At 65.3% G+C, this 11,776-nt stretch overlaps 1 protein-coding gene across 1 annotated transcript in view; it reads right to left on the bottom strand.

Annotated features, from left to right (window-relative positions):
- Positions 1–565: 565 nt before the first annotated feature.
- The window catches only part of LOC102458767 (fer-1-like protein 4), a 94,250-nt gene continuing 83,039 nt past the window's right edge, over positions 566–11,776 (bottom strand). The window contains exons 41-45 of the mRNA XM_075901460.2: positions 10,948–11,046; positions 10,285–10,526; positions 7,612–7,895; positions 5,309–5,409; positions 566–1,507 (exon numbers count right to left, since the gene is read on the bottom strand). Coding sequence (XP_075757575.2) covers positions 1,327–1,507; positions 5,309–5,409; positions 7,612–7,895; positions 10,285–10,526; positions 10,948–11,046 — 907 coding nt within the window. The 3' untranslated portion in view covers positions 566–1,326. The remainder of the gene's footprint in view (positions 1,508–5,308; positions 5,410–7,611; positions 7,896–10,284; positions 10,527–10,947; positions 11,047–11,776) is intronic.

The raw sequence follows: 11,776 nt of genomic DNA, 5'->3' as shown, positions 1-11,776 counted from the left end.
CCCACAAATGGCTGCACCTTTGGGTGCATCGTCCGCATTGGCCTGCCAAGCCCAGGGTTGTGAGTTCAGTCCTTGTGGAGGCCGTTTAGGGATTTGGGGCAAAAATGTGTCAGGGACGGTACTTGGCCCTGCTGTGAGGGCAGGGGACTGGACTCGATGACTCTCGAGGTCCCTTCCAGCCCTAGGAGATAGGCAATCTCCATTATTAAAAATTAAGCCTCCCACCCTGGGGTCTTCCTGTGGGCACAGGGCCCAGGCAGGGGCTGTGGGGACTGATGGCTCACGCAGTCGGGGAGGTTCAGAGACCTCTGAGCCGTCGCTGGCTTCAGTTTCAGCTGTGTGTGTCCTGGGGCCGGGGCCGGGGCCCTGGCTTCACCCCTCCTGGGGTGCAAGGTCCTGGCTTCACCCCCTGCCATGGGGCACAGGCCTCGGGGTGCCCCCCAGCACACTCTGGTTCGTACACTTTTCTCGTGAATACGCCATGAATTTTGCTCAGTCTCCGGGCTGGCTTGCACGAGTAACACTGACAGCAGGAGGACAAAGACTGCAGCACAGTGCAAACTGCTCCGAGGCGACGTCTGGATCTTTAATTCCCCGCAGCCCCCTGCACCGTTCGTGCAAACAGCCCCTCCCGTTACAGCGCGGGTGCAAAGCTGGGCAGTGGCGGCTCCCCAGAATTCAGCTGCTTAGCTCAGCTGGCCTGGGGATGGGACAGAGCCAGACAAGCAGCAGCCCTCACACCCTCTGGGTGCATCTACACGAGAGATGCGCCCGCGTGCGGCTGCCCAATTGGCCCTGCAGGGTGGGCAGGTGGGTTCTGCCAGGCAGCCCCCTGCCGCCAGGCCATCCCAGTTCAGCGGGCAAATTCCTGCCTCCACCTGGGGGAGGGAAGCCAGACAGCGGGGGTGGGGGGGCTTTTCCCAGCCCTGAGCCAGGCGGAGCTAAGCATGGAACGGACCAGCCCGGGAGAGCCAGCCGGGAGCCCTGGCAAACGCTCCAAGGACCAGGGCAGATGCTGGGGGTTCACTGTTGCAGAGGGGGCACCGCACTGACGGGGGCTGCAAGTGTCCCACAGCCAGCCCCAGCGGAAACAGATTCCTTCAGCTGGGGGACAAGCGACTGGCCCAACCACTTATCCCTGGGCTCCTCAGCACCCCCCCGCAGCCCAAGGTCCAAGCAGGAGCCAGGCTACCCAAGCAGGGCAGATTCCTGCTACCCCTCCTCCCTGGCCAGCGTTTACAGAGCCCCACCGCCGGCAAACTGTCCAGAGTCTTTGGCACAAAGTGTCCATTTCCGCAGCACGGGAGGGCCCGTCTCTGGCCCCGCTTAGCCATTGATGATCTTCTGGCTGATGTAGCCCGGCATGGTGTAGAGCAGGAGGACCAGGAAGATGGTGATGACAGCAAGAATCAGCAGCGCAATGATGTACTTCTTGTACCGCTTCCAGATAAAGAAGATGAAGGTTTTCATGGGGTTCACAAACCAGTTGAAGGAGGTTTTTGGCCGGCTAGAACAGAGCAAGGAGAAGGCTGCTGAGCACAGACACAGCAACGCAAAGCTGCAGGCGCCCTGGGAATCTAGAGCTCACAGTGAACTGCTGCCAAGCAGTGCAGAGGCCAGGAGCCCCCAGACTCAAGCTGACAAGGGCGCCAGCTTCTTCTGGGCCCCAGGGCTGCTTATCCCGCTGCCCCGGGACACATGGCAGAAAAGGTGAATGAAGCCTCCGGCTGGATAAATGGCCCAGCCATTGTGTATTGACATGCACCTGGCCAGTTCCTGGCCGTGCCGTTCCGCCCTCTCTGTGAAGCACCCAGCCGATCTGCAGAGTGTGGCAGGTGTCCTGTGTTCATCCGGGTGACTAATTCCCGGGGGGACATTTAGGAAACAGCCTGTTTCAAACTCTCCATGATCGCCTAAGGACTCCGACCTGCCAAGAGAGGCCTGGAACTGGACCTGTCCAGGTCGCCTGTTTAGCTCAGCTCTGCTTAGGCTTCATCCAGGGACGTTTGGGTTGCAGAGCTGAGCTCTCCAGGCCCTCCTGGGTTCTCCTGAGTATGGACATTGGGCTAGAACCTATGGACTGAATCCGAAAGAACCGCTTGTAACTCCAGAGCTCCCCACCGTCTGCACGCCACTGCTCCTGTGAGCAATGCGCTCTCGTCCCTTGTCTCGGCTCCCACTCGGCGGCGACAGCCTGGGCCCAGGGTCCCTTGAGCTCCAGTCTTGGCTGCATAAAGCCCAGAAGCTCCCCTGTCCCTCAGCGCCTGGGCGCAGGAAGCGCCATTCTGAGAGCAGGCTGGTAAACCCCAGCCTGGCATTCCAGTCGCTGCACACGGCCCAGACCAGCAGGGCCTGCTGAGACGCCGCCAGGCCACGGGCGAGCTGAGCAAGGAGCTGTCTGAGCCAGTCGCTGGGGCAAGCCCCAGGAGACGGGAGAGATTCCAGAGCACGGGGAGAGGGCAAATCTAGAGCACAGCCTCACAAAGGGGAGTTACGGACCAGTCAGCTGAGCTTCTGTGCCCAGGAAAAGGGTGCAGCCAATAACCACCCTGGGGTAAGAGCGAGCCGGCGTGGATCTGTTCAGCGCCCAGCGCGGGGCTTTCTTTGACAGGGCAACAGGCGGGAGATGTGCTGTGTTCAGATCTGGTATCGCTGCCTGCACCCACGGATCCTGCGCACGGCTGGCCTGGAGGCTCAAGAGCTGTCTGCAAGGGGGCTCTGGCCCACACCGTGCCCTCATCCATGGGGGGATGCTCCTGCTGGCTATCCTGAGGAAACCTGGCTTTGCATGCGTCCCTGTTCACCACCCTCAGCTGGAGTCTCCCCCCATAGGCCTTCCTCCCCAGAGGGGTTCCTGTGGCGGGGGGGGGGGGGCAGAACCCATCTGACCGTGGCGTCCTTTTCCAAAAGGGACCCCGCAGGCAGCAGAGAGGACAGGGATTCACAGCCTGGAGTGGGCACGACGTATCGCTCTGTGTAGAGGCAGGAGCCTCCCAAACGGCCGTGGCAGGGCCAGAGTCACAGAACGCCGGGAACCCATCGAAAGGCACTCGGTGGTCGGCCCAGTGCTGAGCTGTCGGCTCTCCCAGGCTCCTGGCTTCGGTGCCGTGGTGACAGGAAGGGAGAGAGGCTGGCCCAAGTCCCACCCGACCCCCATCCTCTCACTGTTGAGAGAGTCTTCTCCCCGCAGCCCCAAGGGGTTGGGGCGCTCCGCACTGGGGGCAGGCTCAGCCCCAAGGCACAGCTCAGGGCCGCTGGGTAAACAGGACTTCGAGCCCAACTTGTGGGGTGGAAATTCCCAGCTCCCGTTCCTATGACCCACAACCAAGCACCTGAGATCCCTTCTGCGAGGGTCACTCATAGTCCCAGGCTTGCAGAGAGGACATGGCCACGGGAACGCCCCACAGCTGGAGAGGACATTAGCACGGGAATGCCTCAGGAATGCCCCACAGCTGGAGAGGACATTGGCACGGGAACACCCCACGGCCAGAGAGGACGTGGCCACGGGAACGCTCCATGGTTGGAGAGGATATGGCCATGGGAACGCCCCATGGCCAGAGAGGACATGGCCACGGGAACGCCCCACGGCCAGAGAGGACATGGCCACAGGAACGCCCCACGGCCGGAGAGGACATGGCCATGGGAACACCCCACGGCCGGAGAGGACATGGCCACGGGAACGCCCCACGGCCAGAGAGGACATGGCCACGGGAACACTCCATGGCTGGAGAAGACATGGCCACGGGAACGCCCCACAGCCAGAGAGGACATGGCCACGGGAACGCCCCACGGCCGGAGAGGACATGGCCACGGGAATGCCCCACGGCCAGAGAGGACATGGCCACAGGAACACTCCATGGCTGGAGAAGACATGGCCACGGGAACGCCCCACGGCCAGAGAGGACATGGCCACGGGAACACTCCATGGCTGGAGAAGACATGGCCACGGGAACGCCCCACGGCCGGAGAGGACATGGCCACGGGAACACCCCACGGCCGGAGAGGACATGGCCACGGGAACACCCCACGGCTGGAGAGGACATTGGCACGGGAACACTCCATGGCTGGAGAGGAGCCCTGTCCTATTAACCACTCACATGACTGAAATGACAGACCTGATGGCAATCTAACTATTTCCAAAAGTGGAAACCATGAAACCCTGTTGCTCAAGACAAAGCGGGGACGTTCCAAGAGCTGCATGGGGGGCAAGAAGGAACTGAGGAACCTGGCTTGGCTATGAGCCCGGGGCACCAGGGGAACCGGTGCCAAGCCAATGGATACCCCTGGGGTAAAATCTCCAGCACCTGGGCTGGGGGCTTGCGCACCCACATGGGAATGGACTTGCCCAAGCCCCGAAGAACATGGGCTGTGAGGGATGTGGGCCGTGAGCGGCGTGGGCCGTGAGGGGCGTGGGCCGTGAGCGGCGTGGGCCGTGAGCGGCATGGGCCGTGAGGGACGTGGGCCGTGAGGGACGTGGGCCGTGAGGGACGTGGGCCGTGAGCGGCATGGGCCGTGAGGGCCGTGGGCCATGAGGGCCGTGGGCCGTGAGCGGCATGGGCCGTGAGGGACGTGGGCCGTGAGGGGCATGGGCCGTGAGGGGCGTGGGCCGTGAGGGGCGTGGGCCGTGAGGGGCGTGGGCCGTGAGGGGCGTGGGCCGTGAGGGACGACGGAAAATACTGGGTTTGTTTAGTCTGCAGAAGAGAAAACAGGACATGAGAGCAGATTTCAAGTGCCTAACGGTGTTCCAAGGGGCAGGGGAAAAGTGTCTTCTCCTTAACCTCTGACAGGACAAGAAGCAAGGGGCTCAAACTGCAGCAAGGGGGGTTCAGGTTGGACATTAGGAAAAACTTCCTGCCTGGCCGGGTGGCGAAACGCTGGGATAACTTGCCCAGGGAGGTTGTGGAGTTTCCATCCCTGGAGATATTTAAGAGCAGGTTGGACACACACCTGTCAGGGATGCTTTAGATCAGCGGGAGGGACCCGCTGGCTCCCCGCTTCCCCATGCACTGGGGCATGGGAGCCCACTTCCTAGGCCTCCGCCTCCCTCCCAGCGCTTTCGAAGGAGCCATGGACTGGCTGATTTGAGCTCCCTCCCGGAGCGGGAATGCCGTGAATCAGCATTTGCAGAGAGGCGGGAGGGGGACAGGCGATTGGCGTCTCCTCCGGAATGCAGGGAGGGGAGGGAGGAGCAGGTGAGGGGGGCAGGGTGCCCGGTGCCAAGAGGGGCCCGTGGTTGCCCAGCCTTGGTCTAGGTGGGGCTTGGTCCTGCCGGGAGGGATGTGACCAGGGTTCTGTGACCGATACTCACTTGGGCTTCTCCAAGGGTTCAGGCTCTTTTCGGCCCAGGCCAACGGGGCTCTTCTCAGCCTCCTCCACAGTCAGGAGCTGGAATTCAGCTTCCACTTTGCCCTGCAGAGACACGCGAGACTCTCCAGTGCGCCCGGCCGAGACTGGCTGGGCCCCTGGGCTCCAGAGGCAGGGCTGGGCTTTCCAAGGTCGCTCAGAGGTGTCAGGCACGAAGCCTTGAAATCCACCAGAAGCCTCTCTGCACCGATAGGCCCCTCCATCCCTCTGGAAGTCTGCCCCTCGGGCCGTCCGCCCCCGTGTGCCTCGCCCCGCCAGAGCGCCCCACGGAGCCGCTGGACACCTGACACGCCAGCTCCGCAGCGCCCCCACGCCAGCCTAGCCACCCCTCGGGCCGTCTGCCCCCGTGTGCCTCGCCCCGCCAGAGCGCCCCACGGAGCCGCTGGACACCTGACACGCCAGCTCCGCAGCGCCCCCACGCCAGCCTAGCCACCCCTCAGGCCGTCTGCCCCCGTGTGCCCCGCCCCGCCAGAGCGCCCCACGGAGCCGCTGGACACCTGACACGCCAGCTCCGCAGCGCCCCCACGCCAGCCTAGCCACCTCTCGGGCCGTCTGCCCCCGTGTGCCTCGCCCCACCAGAGCGCCCCACGGAGCCGCTGGACACCTGACACGCCAGCTCTGCAGCGCCCCCACGCCAGCCTAGCCACCCCTCGGGCCGTCTGCCCCCGTGTGCCTCGCCCCGCCAGAGCGCCCCACGGAGCCGCTGGACACCTGACACGCCAGCTCCGCAGCGCCCCCACGCCAGCCTAGCCACCCCTCGGGCCGTCTGCCCCCGTGTGCCTCGCCCCGCCAGAGCACCCCACGGAGCCGTGTGCCGCGCCCCGCCAGAGCGCCCCACGGAGCCGCTGGACACCTGACACGCCAGCTCTGCAGCGCCCCCACGCCAGCCTAGCCACCCCTCGGGCCGTCTGCCCCCGTGTGCCTCGCCCCGCCAGAGCACCCCACGGAGCCGTGTGCCTCGCCCCGCCAGAGCGCCCCACGGAGCCGCTGGACACCTGACACGTCTCCCAGAGCAGGCCTCGCACTGTGCCCGGCATGGGGGGGCCGTGTGCCGGCCCTGCAGCTTCACAGAGCACAGACCTTGCAGGGCCTGGAGAAGGAGGTTTCCACTAATGTTTTCTATCCAGGTGCAGAATGAATTTTGTTTTGTACATTGAGGCATGTGCAGAAGTGCACCACCAACAGGAACAGGCTCTGGCTGTTGCTAGCTGCGGGCGCTCTGCTAATCTGCAGGAGCACATTGGCCCCTCTCCTGGGCGACTGCCCAAGCGCTCAGCTTCCAGGGAGCTCTGCTGGGAATAGCCACTCGAGACGGCTCCCACCGTTCCAGCGTTCCCAGTGAGGGACCAGCACGGCCGGGGCCACAGGAGCCCAGCCTGCCTCCTAGAGCAGGCCTTGCCCACGGGCTGCTGCTGCCCGGAGCTGTGAGCGTGGGCGATTGCCGGCTTCCCCAGCACCTGGCACGTGCGTGCAGCGCGGGAGGGGGGCTGGGGCAGGCCAGGCTGAAGTCCCCTCCCCTCCCTCTGAGCTCGTCTGAACCTCTCCTGCACCTGCTGCGTCTCACAACCCCGCCCTGGCCATGGCGACAGAGACCTGAGGCCAGTCCCAGCTGGCTGCGAGCACAGGGCGGCGGCTGCTCCGAGTCCCTCCCTTCTCCCTCCACCGGCCTGGGCGGCTCTGCTGTCCCTGGTGTCTGTGGCTCTTCCCCTGCGGCTCTCAGGGCAGGGACCATCTGACAGGGCCCCCCGGGCCAGAGCTGACTAGACACTGGGACCTCCCACCCGTCATTGCCAGCTCCCAGCCTAGCTGCTCGGCTTCACCGTGGCAGGAGGAGGGGCGCGCCCGACCCTGCATCGTGCCGGGGAGTCAAATGGAGCAGGCCCGGGCCGGGCCGGGCAGCTGAGCAACCCAACTGGGAGATGCAGCAGAGCAGGCTGCTGGATCTCTCTGCTTCCCACAGCTCCTGCCAGAAGGCCCAAGCCCTGCTGCCGCCCTGGCCCCTGGGAGCTTCCCAGGCCATATCTTGAGGGAGGGGCCTATGGCGAAGGGGCGGAGCCGAGGTGGGAAGAGACAGGGCCAGTGGAAGGGGATTGCCCCAGGCCCCACGCCCCCTCGGGACAGCCCTGACCTACCCCCTGGTCCTGGGCCAGGCAGCCCCGCGCCCACTGCCAAGCATCTGCAGTTAGCTGCAGCCTGGACAGCTCCCGGCCGAGCCCTGCCTGGCTCACCCTCCGCCCTGGGCCTCACCATCAGGATGAACTTGTTCCCGCTGGGGTCTGTAAACTCGACGTCTTCCGGCTTCACCGACCTCCTCTTCTTCTTCTTCTTCTTCTTCTTCTCCTTGGCCTCCCGCTCCTCCCGCTCCTCGTCCTCCTGGTCCTTGAGTTTGACGAAGGGCCACCAGCCCTTCATCCGCTTGTTCCGGAAGATGGAGAAGCGGGGGGTGGCCTTCTCCTTGGCCATCTTGATGGTGCACTGCTCCGAGCTCTTGGCTGCCCGCACCATGTCGTTCAGCTTCAGTTCAATGGAGCCTGTGAACACGGGCAGAGGTGAGACCCGCAAGGGCCAATCGGCTCGTTCCGGGGTGGAAGGGAAGCAGATTTGAAACGGGACGTTTCCTGGGAACTGGAAATTCTGCCTCTGGGCCAACTGGAGGGGAGAGCTCCGTGTAGTCCTCAGCCCGCCACCAGCCCCTCCACAGGCTGCGTGGGCGTGGGCAGGGCATAGTGCAGGCCGGCGTGGCAAAGCCGTCCACAGGTGGCAAGGGAATGAGACCCCGTTCCTGCGGGGTTCTGAGCCAGGGCTGCTCACCTGTGGGACAGACACACAGGGAGGGAGCTGGCGATGGTACTGACACCGGGCTGCAGGACTCAGCATTGACCGGGAGGTACCTTCTGATGCGGGGGGGGGGGGGGGGATATCCTATTGGCCCAGCTCCCGCCTGTGACATGACCAGCTTGTCTCCTCCAGCCGACACTGCCCCAAGACGGTCAGTGTCACCCAGCACCACTGGGGCCAAGTAGCCCAGGGCTCTGCTCTGGAGGAGCGTTCTCACCCACCCCGGCGCCCTGCCTTGGAACCAAGCACTGTCCTGAGCTCCCGTGGCGGGGGTGTGGGCCCTGGAGCCTCAGACTGGAAGACGGGGCTCTCCCGAGCAGGGGCAGCCCATCTGGTGGGGCTGCCTCAGGGCTGTGCCCCTGGGGGCTGAGCGAAGTGGCAGGTTTCCCAGAGAACACCTGAAAACTGGCTGAATCCGATTGGCTGCCATCAAACACTCCAGGTTCAATGAACTGGCATTTTCCAACCGAATGGTTTCAGCAGCAAATTTCCACCCGCGAGCCAGTGTGCTGTCAATGCAGCCCATTCCTCGGTGGCCCGGGGTCCGGCCGCACGGCTCAGCGCTCAGGGGACGTAGCAAGGGGGCCTTTCTGCGCAGTCTGAGAATGAAGGGTCCCAGGAAAGGGGGAAGCTGGTCGGCAGTCTGGCGTCTATGGACCAACAGCATCACCAGCTGCCCCTCAGCCGGAGGCGCGGCCAGGCTGCCTCTGCCAGTGTCCCTGTAAGCTGGGGGGAGCAATCCTTTCTGATGGGGGACACGCCAAGCTTTCGGTAAGTGGCCCAGGGCAGCAGAGGGTGCAGGGCCTGGAGGCAGAAGGGACGGAGGACTGGGGTGCAGGGAGGGGTCTGGCCTGGGGCGGGGTGTGTGCACAGGGTTTGGGTGCTGCTCTGGGGCAGGGTATCAGAGTGCAGTGGGGGGGCAGGTTCGGGAGGGAGTTGTGACCTGGGGGGAGGGGAATGCAGAGGGTTTGGGGGAGACGTGCAGCAGGGAGCTGGAGTGTGGGAGGGGCTGGGCTGCCAGGTGCAGGCTCTGACTGGGAGGCGCTTACAGAGGTGACTCCTGGCCAGCAGCCCAGTAAGACCTGAGGCAGCCTCCCTGCCTGCCTCCGCCCCAGGCCGTTCAGAACAGCTGGCTGCTCTCCATGCCTCTTGGTGCTGGGGGCGTCACGTGCCGTCCCTGTCACAGCTCCCAGTGGCTGGATTGGGCGGGGGGGCAGCATGCAAGAGGCAGGTGGTGTCTAGAGGTGCGTGGGCCCAGCAGCTGGCTGCTTTGAGGCGCCTGAGGCTGTGGCAGGCAGGGAGCTGGTCTGAGGGTCCCAGCATGGCAGGCCAGGCACCATGTCCAAAGGCTTGGTGGCCTTGGACCTTGCCTGCCCCTGCTGTGGGCTGTGCGGCCGCGCAGGAGAGATTCAAATGCCGCCCTGATGATTAGCAGCTGGGATTGGCTTCCTGAGGTGCACGTTCGCACAGGCGCCGGTGCACACACAAAACATTATTCCACACGTGGCTGGAAAAGGGTCATTGCCTGCGACGCACCAGCATCTCGGAAGCCGCAGGAGAGCTCCATGGCACTGGGTAGAGGAGCCCAGAGGCCGGGGGGGGGGGGGGGGAAGAGGGAAGAGCCCAGAGGCTGGGGGAGGAGGGGGAGCCCAGAGGCTGGAGGGGGGAGAAGAGGGGAGAGCCCAGAGGCTGGGGGGGGGGGGAGAAGAGGGGAGAGCCCAGAGGCCGGGGGGGGGGGGAAGAGGGGGGGGGGGGGAGAGCCCAGAGGCCGGGGGGGGGGGGGAAGAGGGGAGAGCCCAGAGGCCGGGGGGGGGCCAGACCAGAGGCCGGGGGGGGAAGAGAGGAGCCGGCTCCAGGCTTAGCACAGTGCGGAGCTGGGTTGGAGGAGGAACCACTGGTCTACGAGAGCTGAATCCCAAGGCCAGGAGGCCCCTGGGCCTGGCAGGACCGGCGCTGTGGCAGCAGCTCTACCAGCGCGGCCGGAGGACCTGCCAGCCACACGGGGCCGCGGGACTGGGAGCTGCCTTCTGTGTGCTCCTGGTGGGCAGCCTGGGCTCCCCCTCTCCGCAGCGCTGGCCGTACCTAGGAAGTCATTGGCGGAAATCCGGTCGTAGTCCCAGACCTGGAGGACCAGGACAGCTGGCTCCCTGAACTCGGACTCCTCCAGGGAGAAGATGGAGTCCTTCCTCTTGTAGGAGACCTCCTTCTCGGTCGGCAGGTAGTCGAAGCGGAACACGAAGCGCCAGTTGAAGTTGCCCTCTCCCGTCAGGGAGTTGAAGTGGACGTCGGTCTCCTGTTTGTCGTGGTCCAGACCTTTGATCCAGCTGTGGAGGAAGCTCAATTAACACCAGTCGTCATGGTAACGCAGCCGGGAGAGTCAGCATCATGGAGCGGGGTGGGGGGCCAGGCTGAGGGCAGGGCAGTTGCGGCTCCACAGCGCCTCAGCCACGAGCTCTCCAGGGCCAGCGTGGCCTGAGGCAACGGGCAGCGGCAGCTAGGCCCTGGGGGCCACGGTCCAGGCCCGAGCCCAGGCAGGATTCGCCACTGGGTTGGGGTGGAGAGGCCCCGCGGGGGCGTCCGGAGCTGGGTCTGGCCGAGGCCCCAGGGGATCAGTGGGCAGGGAGCGAGGTCCCCCGGCTGGTGAGACCAGGGCGGTTGGGGCGGGGGACTCGGCGTCAGACGACAGGGCAACTCGCCCGTCTCTGGCCCCGTCTCCGCGCAGTCGGCTCCCAGCCGCTCGGGCACCTTTTCACGTAGATGTCGCTGGAGGGCTCGCCCGTGATTGGGTTCACGTCATCCAGCACCACGTCGTCCGTGTTCCAGATGATGATGCGCAGCTCGTAACTGCCAGCAGGGAAAGTCAAGGCGGCTCCTGTCAGCATCTGTCGGGCCCCTGCCCCAGCCCGGCACAGTGCCTGTGCTGTGCACCAGCCGAGCCCCATCTCCAGCCCGGCACGGTGCCTGTGCTCTGCACCAGCTCTGCACCCAGCCAAGCCCCATCTCCAGCCCGGCACGGTGCCTGTGCTCTGCACCAGCCGAGCCCCATCTCCAGCCCGGCACGGTGCCTGTGCTCTGCACCAGCCGAGCCCCATCTCCAGCCCGGCACGGTGCCTGTGCTCTGCACCAGCCAAGCCCCATCTCCAGCCCGGCACGGTGCCTGTGCTCTGCACCAGCTCTACACCCAGCCAAGCCCCATCTCCAGCCCGGCACGGTGCCTGTGCTCTGCACCAGCTCTACACCCAGCCAAGCCCCATCTCCAGCCCGGCACGGTGCCTGTGCTTTGCACCAGCTCTGCACCCAGCCGAGCCCCATCTCCAGCCCGGCACGGTGCCTGTGCTTTGCACCAGCTCTGCACCCAGCCAAGCCCCATCTCCAGCCCGGCACAAGCAGCACGAAGGCCAATGGCCCAGCCCTGGCGGCGCAGAGCTGGGCAAGGCGGTGGGGCTGCCGCACGAGCGCTGCTGCCCAGGGCGTTGGTCTTCCGGGACAGCGCTGTGGCTGAGGGCAGAGGCAGCCTTCCCTCCCGTGAGGCAGGGAGTCACTGGGAGAGCAGCTTGCAGCCCCCTGGAGCGGC

This window comes from Pelodiscus sinensis, chromosome 17, assembly GCF_052426305.1.
Source record: "Pelodiscus sinensis isolate ZL-2025 chromosome 17, ASM5242630v1, whole genome shotgun sequence".
NCBI lineage: Eukaryota > Metazoa > Chordata > Testudines > Trionychidae > Pelodiscus > Pelodiscus sinensis.
The sequence above is the reverse complement of the archived record's forward strand: the minus strand, read 5'-3'. Positions and strand labels throughout refer to the sequence as shown.